We start from the raw sequence: 18,963 nt of genomic DNA, 5'->3' as shown, positions 1-18,963 counted from the left end.
CCCTTCAGATTCCCACCAAAAATACTTTTACTCTCAAACCAGATCGCTTTTTCATAAATCACGAAAACATATTCTCTCTCACTCTCAGTCTTTCATAAATCACGAAAACATATTCTCACTCAGAAACCTCTCTCCCCACTTCAGGTGCCACTACAAAAGTTTTTTTTTTTTTTCACTTCTCTCTTGTTCCTTTACTTCTCTTTTAAAGAAAAAAATCCCTTTTTCTTATTACTTCTTAAAAAAAAAAAAAAAAAAAATTTTGTATCAGTATTTGAGTTTCCATTCGCTTATATCTTGTTTAAAAAAAAAAAAAATTCATCTCTTATTTCTTTTTATCCAAAATTCCTCTTGTATTTTTCAAATTTGAAAGTTTGCGCCCTAGTTGTCCTGTTTTTAACTCTGTTTTACTTTCTTTCTCTTATTTTTTTCAATCTTAAAAAAAAATACAAGTGAAGGAGAAAGTAGAAAGTTTTGAAAATGGTCGAAATCGCGAGTTTTGTTCTCGATGTTGTCAAGTGCTTGGCTGCTCCGATTGGGCGTCCACTTATGTACCTGTACAACTACAAGAAGAACATTGACAATCTCCAAGATGAAGTTAAGAACCTGAAGAATACAAGAGACGAAGTGCAGGTTAAGGTTGAGGTTGCTGAACTGAACGGGGAAGAGATCAAACAGAGAGTTAAGGAGTGGCAGACTAAGGTGAACAATACCATTACGGAAGCAGAGAGGTTGATTGAAGAGAAAGAAGAAAACGCTCGATGTTTCAAGGGATTGCGCCCCAACTGTATCAACCGCTACAAACATAGCAAGAAGGCATTCAAATTAAAGCGGGATAATATTGGTCCACTCCTGCTGCAAGAGGAAAGATTCGGTGAAGTTTTCGATTGGTGTATACAACAATCCAAGTACGAGAAGAACTTTGTCAAATTCCTAGATGATGTTTTGAAGCTGAAGAATGCAAGACGCAAAGTGCAGCATAAGGTTGAGGAGGCTAAAATCAATGGGGAAGAGATTGAAGAGGATGTGAAGAAGTGGCTAGAGGATGTTGACTCTGTCATTGTTAAAGCAGAGGAGTTGATTGAAAACCAAAGTTCGATTGGCACTGACTGGCAGACGCGCTACCAAAATAGCAAGGCAGCATCCGAATTAATGGTGGATGATATTGGTCCACTCCTGCAGCAAGAAGAGAAATTCGACAGAGTTTCCTATCCTACTATTCCACTAGAGAAGAACTTTGACAAGCTCCGAGATGATGTTTCGAAGCTGAAGAATGCAAGACTCAAAGTGCAGCGTAAGGTTGAGGTGGCTGAAAAAAATGTGGAAGAGATTGAAGAGGATGTGAAGAAGTGGCTAGAGGAAGTTGACTCTATCATTATTAAAGCAGGGGAGTTGATTGAAAACCAAAGTTCAATTGGCACTGACTGGCAGACGCGGTACCAATATAGCAAGGCAGCATCCGAATTAATGGTGGATGATATTGGTCCACTCCTGCAGCAAGAAGAAAGATTCGAAAAAGTTTCCCATCCTACTATTCACAAGGAGATATGGCTTAGATCTGATGAAGATTATTTGGTTTTCGAATCAAGAAACTCCACTGAGAAGAATGTATGGGAGGCATTAAAAGATGAGAATATCTACATGATCGGTGTTTATGGGATGGGTGGTCTGGGCAAGACCACTCTTGTGCAGGAAATTGGTAGGAATGCTGAGAATAATAAGCTCTTTAATGAGATTGTTTTTGTTGAGGTAATGTTTAAAACAAGGGGTTTCACTTTTAATTAGCATATTTATTTTGAGTGATAATTATTAGTATTTAAATTTATATCAGTAATTTTATTTGAGTGAAATTAATTAGATTTTACTCTTCTATATAAGGATGTTTATAATTTACGAGAAAAAAGTATTCAACCGAATATTTTTTTCTTCGTTGTTTATGAAGAAATCCTTGTTTTTGTTATTTTATTTATAATTTTATATATCTTAATTCAGTTTATCTCTTAAGGTTTACTTTGTTGTTAGATTATTTTTTTAATAGATGAATATATATTTTTTTAAAGGCATAGTTATTCATTTAAGATTTTTTTTTCTTATTATATTTTGTGGTTCTTTGTCTTGCAGGTAACAGAAACTCCTGATACAACAAAGATTCAAACAGCAATTGCAAAGAAGCTAGGTCTTAGATTCGAAGATGAAAAGGAAGATGAGAGTGAAAGGGCAAGTAAGTTATATTCTAGAATGATGGAGAAGAATATTCTTTTGATTTTAGATAATATTTGGAAAGAGTTAGAGTTGAAGACAGTTGGAATTCCTTTCGGAGCTGATCGAGGAAGAAGTAAAATATTGATGACAACAAGAAATGTAGATGTGTTGGAGAAGATGGGTTCCACAAATAATTTCGGGATGTGCATTTTAAATGAAAAAGAAGCTTGGAGGCTATTCAAGAAAATGGCAGGTAATTGTTATAACTTATTATAATTTGATAACACATAAAATTTGTGGTATGGTTTGATGTGAATAAATAAAAAGTTAAAAGCAGTAATAACATGGAATATTTTCAAAATCTATATAATTACTCCATTGATAGAATAGTAGTGCCGGCTTAGGGGCAAAATTAACTGATCTCCGTAACATCACATTAAGAACAAGAAATCTAATTTAATTTTTTTTTTTTTTAAATTCCTTTGACATAAGTTTTATATATTCTCTAATTAAATATTCTGAAAATTAAATGTCTATGTTTAATTTCTATGGTTATCATACAAATCACCTACACTCTTTGGGTAGGGATTTGGTTGCGTAGAGGTTGGAGCTGATGGGGGGTTTGTAACTCATTTATATTTTAATCTGTTTTTTTTTTTTTTTTTTTTTTAAATATAATAAGTAATAACCATATTTTTTTTCTTTTTATTCAAATTCTTTAATCTGATTTTTTTTAAACTAATTTTATAACAGTAATTTTTTTCTTTTAAATTCGTAACCTATTATTATTTTTTTCTCTCTTTTTATTCATTTTTTTGATCTGATTCGTAACCACCACCGCACCTCCAAATTATTGCCATCTCCTCCATTGCATCCATGCTAGAGCTATCGCCATTGCATCCATAACACAACCATCGCCATTGTACCCACACCACAGCCTACCCTTTAGACCACCACCACAACAACCACAGCAAATCAGATGACGACCATTGCCGCACCCATTGGCCTCCAGCGCACCACCACAACACGCAAAGTGCAGGACACTTCCATTACACCCACACCACATCATATCTCCATTGCACCCACACCACAACACACCCCCATTGCAGCCACACCACAGAAAACCACCCCTTAAACAACCACCACCACCACATCAGCCACAACAAAACCAGATCACCAATCAAATCAACTTCACAAGATCAACAACAACACCATCCAGGTTTAAAACAACCTCCCTAGCCCAAATTGATGAATAAAAAAACCACCCAAGGTGTCGCTGTTTGGGTTTGAAGGTGAGGCGGCCAGGAAGAAGAAAAGGGGATTTGTTGCCCCTTGCTTGAGTTTTCTCGAGGCAGAGTGACGAAATTTAAAGAACATGGGTTTAATGGGAATGGGGTGGGGGTGTGGCGGTAAGAAAGAGTGAATGGGTTAGGAATAAGATTTTTAGGGTTATTTATCTTAATTAATACATCGTGTAAATACTTCTCTGCCGTTCACTCTAGTTTTTCAGGGTTTTATAATGGCTGTCTATCAACAGGGAATAATTGTTATTTCTAAAAACTCAAAGGGCTTGAGTGTTAACAAAAATCTCAGGGAATAATAGATATGGACCTAAACATTATTTTCTGACTTAAATTTAAAGTATATTCATTAATATTTGAATTAGTTTAATTAGATGGCGTTAGTTAATTATTTTCAGCCTCAGTTCACAGTAATGAGAATTGACTTGGAACACTTGGAACTTTTCTTGTTTCTAAACCAAAAGCATATGAATAGTAAATGCAATTAGTATAATCATAGCTTCTTGTGCAGGCAATGTTATTCAAACACCTGAATTGAATTTTTTACCAAAGAAGGTATGCAAAGAATGTGGAGATTTGCCGATTGTCATTTGTACTATAGCAAAGGCATTGAGGAATAGAAGAAAAAAATCTCAATGGGAAGATGCTTTGCGAATACTAAGAATGCCTTCCCCGGCAAAGTTCACAAGACTTTTAGAAAAGGAGTATTTAAAGATTAAGTTGAGTTACGATTATTTAGAAGATGATGAGCTCAAGAAAACTTTCATAATTTGTAGTCTAATGGAAAACAATACCTCCATTTTAGACTTGCTCAAGAATATTGTTGGCTTGGGTATACTTGAAGGAGCTAATCTTACAATAGAACAAGCACGGAATAGACTAGATTCAGTGGTCAAGGAACTCAAAGACTCTTGCTTGTTACTTGATGGTGTAACCAAAGGAAGATTTTCTATGCATGACGTTGTTCGCGTTGTTGCTTTAACGTGTGCATATACAGTTCACCATGTATTCACAGAGAGAAATGACATTGAAAGGGAATGGAAGGATAAAGATAAACTTAGAAAATGCACAATTATGTCTTTAGTTGGTAATAATATTATTACTCAACTTTGGCCTGAAGCATTAGATTGTCCAAAACTAGAATTTCTTAGGGGTTCTTCTTTCAAAATCCCTAAGGAGTTTTTCATAGTGATGACAAAGCTAAAAGTTTTAAATTTATTTAGAACACAACAGTCGTTGTTGTCGTCACTTGATCTTCTGACAAACCTTCAAACATTGTGTTTACATGATAGCAAAATTGAAGATGTTGATATTATCGGAAATCTTAAGAAGCTAAAAGTCCTTAGCTTGCAAAATACTGATATTGAGGAATTGTCTACACAAATGGGTGAATTGACTGGGTTAAAGATTTTAGATTTGAGCAATTGTCGGCAATTAAAAGCTATTGCACCAAATGTGATATCAAAGCTATCCCAACTAGAAGAATTGTATATAAAGGGATGTAGTATTCAGTGGAAGGTTGAAGTACTCAAGGAGTTGAAGCACTTATCTCAATTGACCAGTTTAGAAATTTATATTCAAGATTATAAGATGATGCCTAAAGACTTCTTTTCTAGAGAGCTTAAAAGGTATGATATATCAATAGGAAATAAATGGTTCAACAATTCTAGTTGGTATAAGGAGTTTTCAAGAATGTTTGAACTTGAATATGATTCTACCATCTCTTTAGAAGAATTACGAATTCTCAAGAATGTTAAACTCTTACGGTTGGCCGAATTTTCAGATGATGATAACAATCTCGAGCCATTTTTTAATGAAAAGGTATGATTCACGTTAACCTCTTGCACTTCTCTATTATATATTCTTATCTTTTCTTATGCTTATTCTCATTTGTTAACACATAGTTTTGATATTGAATTATTTGTTCTTCTCTTTTTGCCTTTTTTTTCTAGTGATTTTAATTTTATGTTAAATTTCATTACTTTTAAAAGAGACAAAAGGCACATTGTTTATATCAATGCCATATTCATCTATAAATCCATAAGAATCAATTATTAGTTTTTTTTTTTTTTTTTTTTTTTTGAGTAACTGTAAATCAACAATTAACTTTGGCTGTAGGTTTTTTTCTCCAATTTGATGGCCTTGGAATGAACAATATTAGTTCTAGAAAGATTTGGGACAACCAACTTCCACACTTTTGTCTTCTCCCTATCAGAATTTGACACGCTTTATCTTGGAGAGTTGTGGAAAAATAAAATATGTGTTTCCATTTTCCATTGCCAAAAGCCTCCAAACTCTACAAAGCCTTGAGATAAGAGATTGTGAGGTTTTAGAGGAGATTGTTGCGGAAGAAAGGGCAAAAACTGTTGTTAATTTTGCCTTTCCACAAGTTACCAATTTGAGGCTTAAGAATTTACCAAAGCTTACAGCTTTCTATCCTGGAATACATACTTGTGAATTGCCGATGTTAAAAAGGTTGGTGATCCAAGAATGTGAAAAATTCACTTCAAAATGTCTAAGCTTCCAAGAACATTCATTTCATATTTCAGAGCCAAAATCCATCTACTTGGAACATAAGGTACGTGTCTCTTGTTTACATAAATTAGAACTGAATAATGTGATTTTCAACATCTTTTTTTTTTTTTGGGACAAAAATTTGGAAAAGAAATAAAAATTAATGGTCAGTTGGATTTGGATGATTTTCTTACTGGAGTTTTGTCAAATAAACTCATTAGAGCACTATGTTTAAATCATCCAATATAATTCTAGAAATTATCAAATGTTTACTAGAAATTATCAATATGATTTTATTTTAGGATATTATCAATTGGAAGACAATCTTTTGTTATTAATATTTTAAGTTTATATTGGAGAAGATATTATCAACTGGTACTTCCCCAAAACCAAAGTCATTCTACTCACAATTTGCAGCTGCCAAATCCCTCCTCTCACAACATGGCTGGCTTGCAAGTGGTGCGGGGCTAGCCAGGCCCTTATTTAATTTACTTTTTTTTTTTTTTTTAAATTATTATAAAAATAATAAATCTTTTAATTATTATCAGTTTATATAAATTTACTTTCCAACTAAAAATATTTTAAAGTTGTATAAAATTATACCCTTACAAAATGTTAAATCTAACTATCTCTAATAACATTTTATCCCTTCTTAAAACTATTTTGGAGCTTGTCTTCTTTTTCTTATAGTTTCCTAAAACATTATCCCTCTCACTGTGATCCTTCTTATGATTGGAAACCAGATCACAAATTCAAAATTATTTAACAAGATGAGCAAAAAATTAGTTCAAAGAGGAAAAAATTACGTTAGTTACCATTAAATTTAAGAGAGAGATAATGTAAAATAGTCCAGCCAACATAAGAGAAGAAGCAAATCATATGTAAAAGAGAGAAAATTACGTTAGTTCTCAAGCCCAAAATCTAAAAGAATCCAACCAACACAAGAGAAGGAGCAAATCTTTAAAATGATATAATGTCAAAGAGATTCACGAAAACCATAGGGTGACTGTGACTGTACATTATCAAATTAATTAACTTTTTAAGTTTTTCCTTCAAAAGGAGATTTAACACTTTTTCATATTCTTCTCTCTCACCAATCATCTAATTTGTTACTGTTTGAAGATCCAAAAATCTTCATTTATAATGAAAGCAGATTTTTTCATTATTTGAATAATGATTAAAAAGCTAATTAGATTTTTGTTTCAATGGATTTGTAGATCAACTCTAATTTGGAGGATTTGCATTTAAAGGATAAGTTGAGACAAATTAGATGGCAGAGTCGATTTAAAAATCTAGAGATTGCATATGATAAGTCAGCAAATATTCCACTTGGGCTTCTTCAGAGATTTGGAAATTTGGAATCTCTTCAACTAGCTTGGTGTAGATATGAAGAAATGTTCTCATTTGGAAAGAATGAGAAACATATGCAGATCACTCTAGGACCATTCTTAGCTTCTTTCCAGAATCTTAAAGTTCTGAATGTAATTCGGTGCAGAGAGTTGACGAAGTTAATGACACCTTCAACGGCTAGGAGCTTGGTGCAGTTGAGAGAATTGAGCGTAGAAGGATGTGAAATGGTGATAGAAATAGTAGAAAATGAGGGAGATGCAACAACAAGTACTGAAATTGTTTTTGAAAATTTGAAGAAGTTGTTATTTAGAAGGTTAGAAACTCTCATATGTTTTTGTTCTGGGAATTACTCTTTTAATTACCCATCTTTGGAAGAGTTAATTATAGGAAAATGCCCCAATATGAAGACTTTCTCTCAAGGAATCTTAAGCACACCAAAGTTACACAAAGTCAATTATGAGAGCTTCGATAAGACTAACAACAAGTGGGAGAAAATAAAGGAGGTAGAGAATGAGGGGAATGATCTTAATAAAAGCGTACAAGGAGCATACAAGAAACAGGTATGTTTAAAAGTAATAAGTTTAAATATTTACTTATTTTTGCATTTTTTATATATTTTAATAATATTATATTTTACTACAAGATTGCAAGTAATAGTAGGATGAAGCAAGTTTTGTTAGTTTATCCGTACAAGTGCATAACACTAAGAAGACAATTTTAGGTATTGACCTTAGTTGAATAAATGGTTGTAGGTTAGGGGATGACATTATTATATTATTATTTGTTTAGTTTGGGCTAGGCCTTTCAGAAATTATTAAGAGTAGCAAAAAGACACATTTTTTTGATCCATTAGAAACAATAATTATTATTTTTAATTACTTTATATTTAATCAACTATTAACTTTTATTGCAGGACATTTCCCTTGATTCGAAGTATAAGGCATTCAAAGATGTCAATTCTACAGAGATTTGGTACAACCAACATCCAAATTTCTTTTATCAAAATTTGACACACTTGTTCTTGTGGAATTGTAGAAACATAAAATATGCATTTCCGTCTTCCATAGCCAAAAGCCTTCACCAACTCCAACAACTAAAGATTAGAAATTGTAAAGTTTTAGAGGAGATTATTGCAAAAGAGGAGGAAGCAAATGCAGTTATCAATTTTGTCTTTCCGAATGTAGTCTTATTGAAGCTTCAAAATCTACCAAAACTTACAGCTATCAGTCATGGAATACATACTTCTAAATGGCCAATGTTAAAAGAGTTGGTGGTGATAAAGTGTGATAAATTCACTTCAAAACATATGAGCTTCCAAGAAAATGGTGAGGAGGGTGAACTTCATATTTCCGAGCCAAAATCTCTCTTCTTGGATGATAAGGTACGAATGTTTATTTCATTCTTTATTGAAAAAGAAAATTAACTTACTTCATATATATTACATTTATTTCAAAAACTTTAATTATGGAATTATTAACATCTCTATTTTTCCTTGGAAAGAAAATTTAGAAAAATTAATGGTTATTTAATTTGAACAATTTTGCTTTAGGACCTTATCATTTAAAGTCATTTACGTCCTAGATTTAAAAAAAATAAAAATAAATCATCCAATATAATTATAGAAATCAACAGTGAAATTTTATTTTTACTAGAAATTGTTTATCAGGTGATTCATTTTATTATTGAAGAAATTATTTACAAAAAGTTTGCAAGTTGAAAGCCTCCTAAACAGGATCATAAATTCAAAATTATTTTAAAATGATTTGGTGGTGGCCAAGACTAATAAATCAATTAAATTTTGAATCAAATTATATTAGGGTAACTATCAATGAATTATGTACCGATTTCTTTTCAATTATCACATCTATTTGATAATGTTATAGGCCACATTTTTTAATTAATTGCATTAAAGGCTTTAATAAATAAATAAGTAAATGTCCAAAGTCCAACTTATAGTCAAGGAGGATAAAATTGACATTTCATACCAAAAGGTAAGATTAAACAAGAATATTTCTAAAATAGAAGATAAAATTAAAAAATATAAAGAAAAAAATATTGGCAAATTCTGAAATTATATTTTTAAAGTTGTAACCATTAAATACTAAATTTGAAAACTGAAATAATAGAAATTTGGAAAAAAAAAAAAATACTTTTTAAGAAATTCATATTTATTTAATTTCTATAACTGTTTTAAAAAATAAAATAACATTATAAATTATTCTTAAAATAATTAAGAAAAGAATAATACTACACAAACATTATTCTCATACAACATTTCTCATACAATATTATATGACAAGATATGATTGGGTGAAAATTAAATTTTAACTTTAAATTAGCCAATCATATCTTGTTATATAATATTGTACGAGAAATGTTGTATAAAAATGATATATGAGTAGTATTACTATTAGGAAAATGTAAAAAAAAAAAAAAAAAATTGAAAATGGTTGTAGTGGTGCCTACAACCGTTAGATCGCAGTTTGCAATATGGGGTTGAAGTCATAGCCATCAATCATGTCTACAATCTAAGGTTGCGTCACAGTCATGCGATTTGTGGCTATGATTTGCATCTGTAGCCGTTTCCATTAGATTGTAGCTTAAATTCAAATAACTTAATAGACAATAGGAGGAGATGTATACTGTAGTTTTCCAAGTTAGTGGCGGCTGAGTAGCTTTTTGGTTTCAAAGGGTGTAATTGGTTAAATCACATAAATGAAACATTTGCTCACAAATTTGATTCATGGTAGCCCTTTGAAGAATAATCTAAATTCATTTGAAAAGCATGTTTCTATTTTCTATTTTCCAAAATAATGTAAACAAAAAAAAAAAAAAAAACAAAAAAAAGTATGTTGAATCTGTAGTTTACAAAAATAGTTTTTGAGTGCAATTTTTAATATTGATTTTAAATTTTAAATATTAATAAAATATAATTTACTAGTTTTAAAATAGATTGTAGTTGATTTGTCAAAATTTGATTGGGTTTGGCCTATGACTTTTGAACCAATAACTAAACTTTTGTTTTAAGTATATAATTAAGAAGCTAATTGGATTTTGTTTTTGATGAATCTTGTAGATCAATCATGATTTGGATGTATTTGAATTAAAGAATGACGTGAAAGAGATTATCTGGTGGAGTCAATCTAAAGCTCTTGAGATCAGCTATGATGACTCAATAGATTTTCCACTTGGACTCCTTGAAAGATTTGAAAATCTGAAAGAGCTCAAACTATTTTTTTGTTTTCAATATAAAGAGCTATTCTTTCCAAGTCTTCCAAATCTTGAAGTTCTAGATTTATTGGGTTGTAGAGATTTGATGAGTCTAGTGCCATCTTCAGCTTCTCTCCAGAATCTTGAAGTTATGAGAGTTGGCCATTGCAACGGCTTTATGATGAAGTTAATAACACCTTCAATGGTTAGAAACTTGGTGCAATTGAGAGAAATGAGCATAAAGAATTGTGAAATATTGATTGAAATACTAGAAAATGAGGGAGAAGGAGATGCAACAACGAGTACTGAAATTGTTTTTGATAATTTGAAAAAGTTGTCACTTGAAAACTTAGAAAGTCTCACATGTTTTTGCTCTGGGAATTACTCTTTCAATTTCCCATCTTTGGAAGAGTTAATTATACAGAATTGCCCCAATATGAAGACTTTCTCTCAAGGAATCACAAGCACACCAAAGTTACTCAAAGTTAATTATGTGAGATGGAGTGAGACTATAATGGTGGGGAATCGGGGGAATGACCTAAATACAACTATACAACAAGCACACAAAAAAGAGGTATATATATTCAATTAATTAGTTTAAATATTTCTTTTATAATAATATTATGTTTTTAGCGTTAATTATAATAAACTGTTTTTTTTTAAGTTAGTTTGTGTATAAGTATTGTAATGCAAATTTTGCATTAGAATAAGATACACATATTTCCTTCCAGCATTGGAAGCTTTAATATAGTGTTATGCAAAACTAGGCTTATCCTAGCATAAGGCTCATCAAAAAGTCAATTTGTTCCAGTGGCTGGGCTAATTCTGCGTGTCATGTTCTTGTTTTAACTATCATATTTTACAAATCAACATTAATTAGAGGTATCAATTTCAGCCCTCAGGTTATTGGTGGCCCGATAAAGTGGAAAGATTGACATTAAGCGGAAGGGACATCATGTCAATTTGGGAAGGAGAATTTCAAGAGAGCTTTGGCAAAGTAAAAACTCTTCGATTGATTAATGATGCACATGCAAACATTCCAATTCAAATCCTTCACAAATTTAACAGTCTTGAATATCTCATATTGAAAATGAGTTCATATGAAGAGATATTCTCATTTGAAGAGGATGAGGAATACATTGGAATACTCACAAAATTAAAAAATTTAGAATTGTTTAGACTTTTAGATTTAAAGTGCTTTTGGAAACAAGACTATCGATTGAACTCAATTCTTCAAAATCTTGTTTATCTGAGGGTGGAATCTTGTCACAAATTGTCTACTCTATTGCCATCCTTAACATCTTTTGAAAATCTAACGACTTTGATAGTATGGTATTGCAATGGAATGCAAAACTTAATGTCATCATTAACAGCCAAAAGTTTGGTGCGACTAGAAAAATTGTCAATACAAAGCTGTGAAATGATGATAGAAGTATTTAGAAATGAAGGAGATATAGAGAAAGGTGAAATTGTTTTTGAGAAATTGAAGGAGTTGATATTGAGTAATTTAGAAAGTCTCACATGCTTCTATTGCTCCGGGGATTACACCTTAAAATTCCCAAATTTGGAAGAATTATATGTGAGTGAATGCTCCAAGATGAAGACTTTTTCTGGAGGAGGCTTAAGCATGCCAAGATTAAAGATGTTGAACTATATAGATTGTTCGGAGAATGACATTGATATAATCATACAACAAATACAAAACGGTAAGTATTCATTTGCTTAAAAATACACTTTTTCCTTATACTTCTTCATTCTTTTTTATTGAATTAATACTAGTCAATCCTCAATGGTCTTTATTATTGATTTTGTCTTTAATTAAATTCTTCTAAGTGAATCAATTATAGACTATCAAGTATATATAGAGAAGCTACAATATTATAATTTATGTTTCCTTAAAGTTAATTGATACGTGTTTTTGAAGTAGTTGTTGAGGAAATTCCTCATTTTCTTGTTTAATTGAAAAATTATGATCAATTTAGAATCAGAAAATAACATTTTCTACAGTTTTTGCTTTTACTATTAACATGTTGTCTTTATGATTACAGATGGTTCAGAGTTCGTTGAAAGATTTTCAAGACAAGAAGATGACGACGATGATGATTAGTTAGATAAGACATTATAATGGTCATCAACACACAACAGAGCACAACAAAGTCACCTGGTAAGTAGGTGGTGTTAGATGAATTGACATTTCTTTTTAAACACAATTATAGTATAAGTTGCCTTGGAAATTCAATTGATTACATAGATTTGGGGGCATATATTTTAAGAAATTATAAGGTTAAATATGATATTAATTAAACATTTAAGGGATTGTTCAGAGTTTTGTAAAAGATTCGCAAGAGAAGATTAAGAGTTTTACTTGGTTCATCAACTTACAGTAAAGTCACGTGGTAAGTGTGTGGCATTAGATGCGTTGGCATTACTTTTTAAATATAATTCAAACGCATATATACGCATTTCTCTTTCATATATACCATTAATATTTATTAATTTATTTAATTCTAAAGTTAGTGTAAAACAAATAAACTAAAATATCCGCCTACGAAGGCCTTATTTGGGGGCGGCAAAGCGGTCTTGGCTACTCAAAGTCCGGCCGAATCTTCGCTTGAGCTGCGCGGTTTGGTCGGGTCTTCGCCTCAGCCGTGAGGCATGGCCACACATTTTCAAGCCAAATCTTGACCTCAGATGATGTCACCACCTCCCATAACCTGGTATTATGCTGAAAATTTTTCCTTTGGGCACATGAAATGATCAGGCTAATCCTTCAATGACCTTTCCTATACTGGTTTATTCTTGGTATTTTAATATGAAGACGATGAATGTTCATGGAGCCTTTTGTAAGATTTTGTTTACTCTGCAGCCTTACGAATTGTTTACCCAAAGCAATTTTTTAGCTCTATGGTTTGAAGAGTATATTTAAAAGTTAATGGTATTGCCATTCATTAAGAGGGAAGTAGTTATGTTTTCATATGTAGAGTTTTAACACATATGTGCCTAATAATGTTCCATTTTGTTTGCTTCAGTTATCAGGCAGGATCGAGCAAAGGCTTTTGAGATTCTTATCTAGGACCTTAAGGTTTTTTCACCCTTCAATGAACCACTTTTCAAGGAGATTACCCAGCTTCTTACTCTTGATAACTTTAGGTGACTACTCCACCATTCTGTTTAATTGGTATGGTGTGCCATGAAAAATTTTAGTTGATTTTTTCTGTTGGAACTTCGTGATCAGGCAAAATGGGCAGCTTTCCAAGTATGGAAACACAAAATTGGCTCGTAATATTATGCTTGTAGAACTTAAAAAGCTAATTGAAGCAAACCCCCTTTTCATGACAAGCTTACATTCCTAGCCTTCAAAAGTTCACAACTCAGGACATTAATAAACCAGAGGTTATTCTTGAATCTTTTCATATCATCAGTTGAATTTTTTGTGCCAGTGTGCTGCAGCGAGGTTTTTTGGTATAACAATACCTAGAGGATGCATTTTACAAATATTTATGTGTATTGGTATATTATATATTAGTTGATTTCTACTTTGGGTTTACGCTTTTGCTCTTATATTTGTAAGGTGATGAATATCATTTACACTTGCAGATGATATTAACTCCTCTTGATGAGACTTAATTTCTAGAGCTCACTTTTTTTTTTTTTTTTTTTTTTTTTTTAAAATTCAGTTTAAATTGGCAGCGTCAACTTTGCAAGAATCCTCGTCCAAACCCTGATATTAAAACACTCTTCACTGATCATTTTTGCAACCCTACAGCTAACAGAGCCCATCCTCCTCCTACAAACAGCCCCCTCGTGAGACCAATTCCTACAGCTGGTGCATTTCCGCCTATTGGTGCTCATGGTCTAAGTATTTTGCATCTATCTGCCATATAAAAACATTGGTGCATACTTAAATAATAATTGTAATGATTCTTACTGTGCAGCCATTTCAGAGTGTTGTTTCCCCGTCTCCTGGTGCTGTTGCTGGTTGGATGCCAAAAAATAGTCCTTCCTTACCTCACCTTACTAGTAAGGACGTTTGTAATTGTGTAGCTTGCATTGCTTTTTTCGCTCTTTAGGCTTAATATGTTTGGTTGAATTACTCTAATCTTTTATTTATTTACTTTTATTGGGATGTCTACAGCTGCATTCTTGAAACATCGAAGGATGCCGACAGGTATGACCGGGATGGATTATCAATCAGCTAATTCAGAGCATTTGATGAAGTGTATCCACACTGCCCAATCTGATGATGTGTGGATGAGTGAGATAATCTGTTGTTTTTTCAAGATTGATAGTTGCTATAAATTTCTAAATGGCCTTTATATCAACTGGGTGTAACAACTCTCTTGTTCCTTTCTTACCTCTTATTATCTTTTGGTCTTTCTAGGTGTCTGTTGCTGGTGTAGCACATACTCCCAATGTATATTCTCAAGATGACCTTACTAAAGCCCTTGTGCGAACCATAAATCAAGGATCTAATGTCATGAGCATGGACTTCCATCCACAGCAGCAAGCTATTCTTCCTGGTAAAAAATTAGAAAAAAACCACTGTTTAATGTCTGGTCACTGAAAAATTTATAAAACTTTTTCAAGAGATTATTTATTATTGATTGAAATTTCTGTTCTTCTCGGTCTGTAGTGGGACAATGTTTGTGACATTAGCCTTCGGGAGGTGGGATCCTGGGAAAGGCTGGCGCATAAATCTTTCAAGGTTTGGGATATATCAGCTGCTTCAATGCCATTGCAGGTATTCACCATCTTAACTTCCTAAGAGTACAATGCATAAAATCTTCATCCTTTATCAGTTTGATATTGACAGTGAATTTAATAATAGTGGGTAGTAACTCATACTTCTGTATTCACCTAGTACTTATGAACATTAAAATTTAGTATACTTGCTGGCTTGACTGGCAAACACTTTCATATTAACCGTGGCCAACAATTTAGGAATATAAACATGGACTGATTCTTGTCTCTTCATTAATTAACTTGTACTACCAGAGGCTTTGTTGAATGATGCTGCAATATTGATGAATCGGTGTGTTTGGGGGCCAGATGGACTTATGCTTAGTATGTATATGCATTCTTCGCTTGTGAATATGAATCATATCCTTAGTTCATTATATTTATCTTTTCTCTTAATAAAATTATGCTTTGTCTAGGTGTTGTATTTTCGAAACATATAGTTCTGATATATACTTACAATCCAACCAGAGAACTAAGACAACACTTAGAGGTAAATTATGTATCCTAAATATCAGTTCTTCCTTAAAAATGGCTAGGTAAAGTTTATTGATCGCTTGTCTCTTTTTTTTCAGATCGATGCCCATGTTGGTGGAGTTAATGACATTGCTTTTGTTCATCCCAACAAGCAACTGTGTATCGTTACATGTGGAGATGATAAGACTCTTAAGGGTATCATCTTAAAAGGGTGTGACCTGCTTCTCAAGGGAAAACATAATTGATATATCATTGCTGTAACTTTCTCCCTATTAATGAGTTTGACTTGTTGGGATACTTAAGAGTAAGTTTCTTTCGTGACAGGTATGGGATGCTGTAGCTGGATGCAGGCAGTATACGTTTGAAGGCCATGAAGCTCCTCTATATTCAGTCTGCCCTCACCACAAAGAAAATATTTGGGTCAAAATTTATTTAACTCATTTATGTTGTGATTGGTGATCTGAGTCAGCATCTTTTTCTATATGCTAACTAGCTGATAGGAACAAGATGTGTACCATCACTTTGAATCTCATATTATCCATCTTCCTATCTTGAAATGTGTAGTTTATTTTCTCTACTGCCATTGATGGAAGGATAAAAGCTTGGCGATATGATTGCTTGGGATCTAGAGTAGACTATGACAATCCTGGACACTGGTGCACCATGATGGCATATGGTGCAGATGGAACCAGGTAAAGCTTTGTTAATTTTAAGATAGACACAGGCTAATATAATTTGGTGATTTTTCATATTTTTTGTGCACACGATACTTTATATAATGACTCATTGAAGTTTTTGATAATATTTCTTGTACAGAGGATGTATATCAGTTTGGTGACAAGGATCCTTAGTTGCTGGACTTTTTAGCACTTCTTTGCCTTTGATGTACCATTATTTTGTAACCGTTCTTACATCATCTAAATGGAAAGAGACTTCTATATTTTTTGTTGCAGGCTCTTCTCATGCGGAACAAGTAAAGAAGGCAAATCTCATTTAGTTGAGTGGAATGAGAGTGAAGGAGCTATCAAAAGGATATATTCTGGTTTCAGAAAGCACTCTTTAGGTGTTGTCTAGATTGATACAACACGGAATTGGTTCTTGGCTGCTGGTGATGAATTTCAAATTAAATTCTGGGACAATACAAAAATGTTGACAACTGTTGATGCGGAAGGTGGGTTGCCAGTTGCCGGTTTGTAGTCATACTGTTTACTTTTACACCAATGGTATTTAACAGTAGATGCGTAGCAGTTGCTCATTCAAATCTATTCTTTGCAGGTTAGTCTTAGACTGAGATTCGGTAGGGAAGGATCTCTGCTCGCAGTTACGAGTAACAATGGTATCAATTTTTAATATTGTTCCTTTGCAGCAACTATTTCACATCAATTTTCTTTGCAGCTCATGTTCCTTCTTTTCTGTCAAGTCAGATGATTAAAAGGCCATCTTTCATCTTTTTCATTTTCAGTAATCAAGTTCTAATTCTTTTTCACTTTTTTAATTCGTTTAATTCATTCTTTTTAAGTTAAGAAAGTTACTTTTTTCATGACTAGGACAAATTTCTTGAGCTCGATCACATAATAACCTTATAACATATTAATTATTTGAATTTAAGTCTTATAATCAACAAAAATTAAAAAAAAAAAAACAAAAAAAAAAAAAAAAGGAATCTAATGTCCGGCAATTAAGGCCTTATTTGGGGGCTGCAAAGCGGCCAACGACTAGTCTACGTCTGTATACTTTTGATTATACTAGTTTAGATGGAAAACAACTAGAATCATGAATGGAAACTAGGTTTAGATATGTATACATACTTTTAACTATTGTTAATTTTACCTTCTAAAATATTGATTGATCTTCTTATTATGGTAAACAAAACATCTTAAGATGATACAAAATTTAAGCCAAATAACAACTACCCTAATGAATTCATGGCTAAGAGGAGAGATCATAGAGTTTCAAATTATCCCCTAAAATAGATAATTCGAACCAAATCTGCAATAAATAGAGAACTTCCAGTAGCATTAAACTTTCATAACTCTTGAATCTCAGGCTTCAGGATCCTATGAAAGAGTACTTAAAACTATCAAGCACAACATAAATGAACTCCAATAAGATTCTCACGCCCAGATTGCTAAAGGTTGAACCGATTTGAAAAAGGGCATCATAAAAGCATCACACAGATAATATCTCTGTAAGAACTTGGATATTAAAAAGAAAATTAAATCTTATATACAAGAGGTCTGTAAATTATTTTGTCCAATGTTTTCCATTTCCTCAATTCTTATGCTTCCAAAACACCATTAAAAATCCTCAATTTAGGAAACAAGTCTGAATCCAACAAAGACTACATATGGATAACTAAACCGATAAATATGTTATTGCTTTCAGATTAAGGCAAAAAAACAAACCATTAAACGATGCAACTAAAAAGTGCTTGGTGTTCTTTTCTCATATATATACAGGGAACATAATAATATGGATAAGACTACCAAGAAAAGATGAGAGCCACTTGGTAGAATGGGCTCGAATTTAAATTGTAACATCCCTTATGTGATATAGAGAACTTCACGGTAATTCTTTCTACCAAATATAGAGAACTTTTTTCCCACACCAAAACAAAACTTTATCCTTTCAATCCATGCATCACCTGATCCAATCATTCTTCTCCTCATCAAGCTTAAAAATGCTCAAACGAACTCAACAACATTGATTATTAGAATTCGCTAAAAACCTATTTTACTAGTGCACATATACCAAATATCCATCTTAAGCTTAAAAAATATAATTTATTTTGCCATGGTAGTTCTTATAACATATATCTACTCCATCTCATCCCAACACTCAACAATTGCAATTTAAATTCAGGTTAACCTAGTTCATCACGAACTCGTTCACTGTTTCCATCTTTTCTAAGATCGCCATAATTGACATCCTTTAAAGGTTAAATAAGTTTACAAAGGAGGAAATAGAAACTCTAACTTAATACACATAATCTTCGCATTATGAGAAATGTGAACCATACTTGACACCGAATCATTTAATAAGATGTCTAGTTTGTCACACTGACAGTAAAGTATCTTCAAGTAGCTAACTTGCAAATATCAGGTTCTTAGGTGAATCATGTACAAGAAGACAAAAGAAAGCGAGAAATAACATCTTAAGATCATGCAAGATTTGA

General features: G+C 32.4%; 2 protein-coding genes across 2 annotated transcripts; both read left to right on the top strand.

Annotated features, from left to right (window-relative positions):
- The first annotated feature begins 321 nt into the window (after nucleotides 1-321).
- Nucleotides 322-5,728, top strand: LOC116116501 (probable disease resistance protein At4g27220). The gene is made up of 4 exons (XM_031402566.1): nucleotides 322-1,746; nucleotides 2,119-2,452; nucleotides 4,012-5,321; nucleotides 5,619-5,728. Exons 1-4 carry the CDS (start codon nucleotides 478-480, stop codon nucleotides 5,649-5,651), a joined length of 2,946 nt encoding a protein of 981 aa, XP_031258426.1. The 5' UTR covers nucleotides 322-477; the 3' UTR covers nucleotides 5,652-5,728.
- LOC116116502 lies at nucleotides 5,698-17,252 on the top strand. Its single transcript, XM_031402567.1, has 20 exons — nucleotides 5,698-6,078; nucleotides 7,232-7,924; nucleotides 8,278-8,745; nucleotides 10,441-11,148; nucleotides 11,470-12,280; nucleotides 12,623-12,738; nucleotides 13,604-13,724; nucleotides 13,810-13,967; nucleotides 14,252-14,400; nucleotides 14,510-14,594; nucleotides 14,710-14,829; nucleotides 14,956-15,094; nucleotides 15,208-15,315; nucleotides 15,570-15,638; nucleotides 15,731-15,804; nucleotides 15,887-15,999; nucleotides 16,113-16,208; nucleotides 16,353-16,480; nucleotides 16,742-16,959; nucleotides 17,064-17,252. Exons 1-6 carry the CDS (start codon nucleotides 5,965-5,967, stop codon nucleotides 12,679-12,681), a joined length of 2,853 nt encoding a protein of 950 aa, XP_031258427.1. The 5' UTR covers nucleotides 5,698-5,964; the 3' UTR covers nucleotides 12,682-12,738; nucleotides 13,604-13,724; nucleotides 13,810-13,967; nucleotides 14,252-14,400; nucleotides 14,510-14,594; nucleotides 14,710-14,829; nucleotides 14,956-15,094; nucleotides 15,208-15,315; nucleotides 15,570-15,638; nucleotides 15,731-15,804; nucleotides 15,887-15,999; nucleotides 16,113-16,208; nucleotides 16,353-16,480; nucleotides 16,742-16,959; nucleotides 17,064-17,252.
- The last annotated feature ends 1,711 nt before the right edge of the window (nucleotides 17,253-18,963 follow it).

This window comes from Pistacia vera, unplaced genomic scaffold (genome assembly GCF_008641045.1).
Source record: "Pistacia vera cultivar Batoury unplaced genomic scaffold, PisVer_v2 Contig778, whole genome shotgun sequence".
NCBI lineage: Eukaryota > Viridiplantae > Streptophyta > Magnoliopsida > Sapindales > Anacardiaceae > Pistacia > Pistacia vera.
The sequence above is the reverse complement of the archived record's forward strand: the minus strand, read 5'-3'. Positions and strand labels throughout refer to the sequence as shown.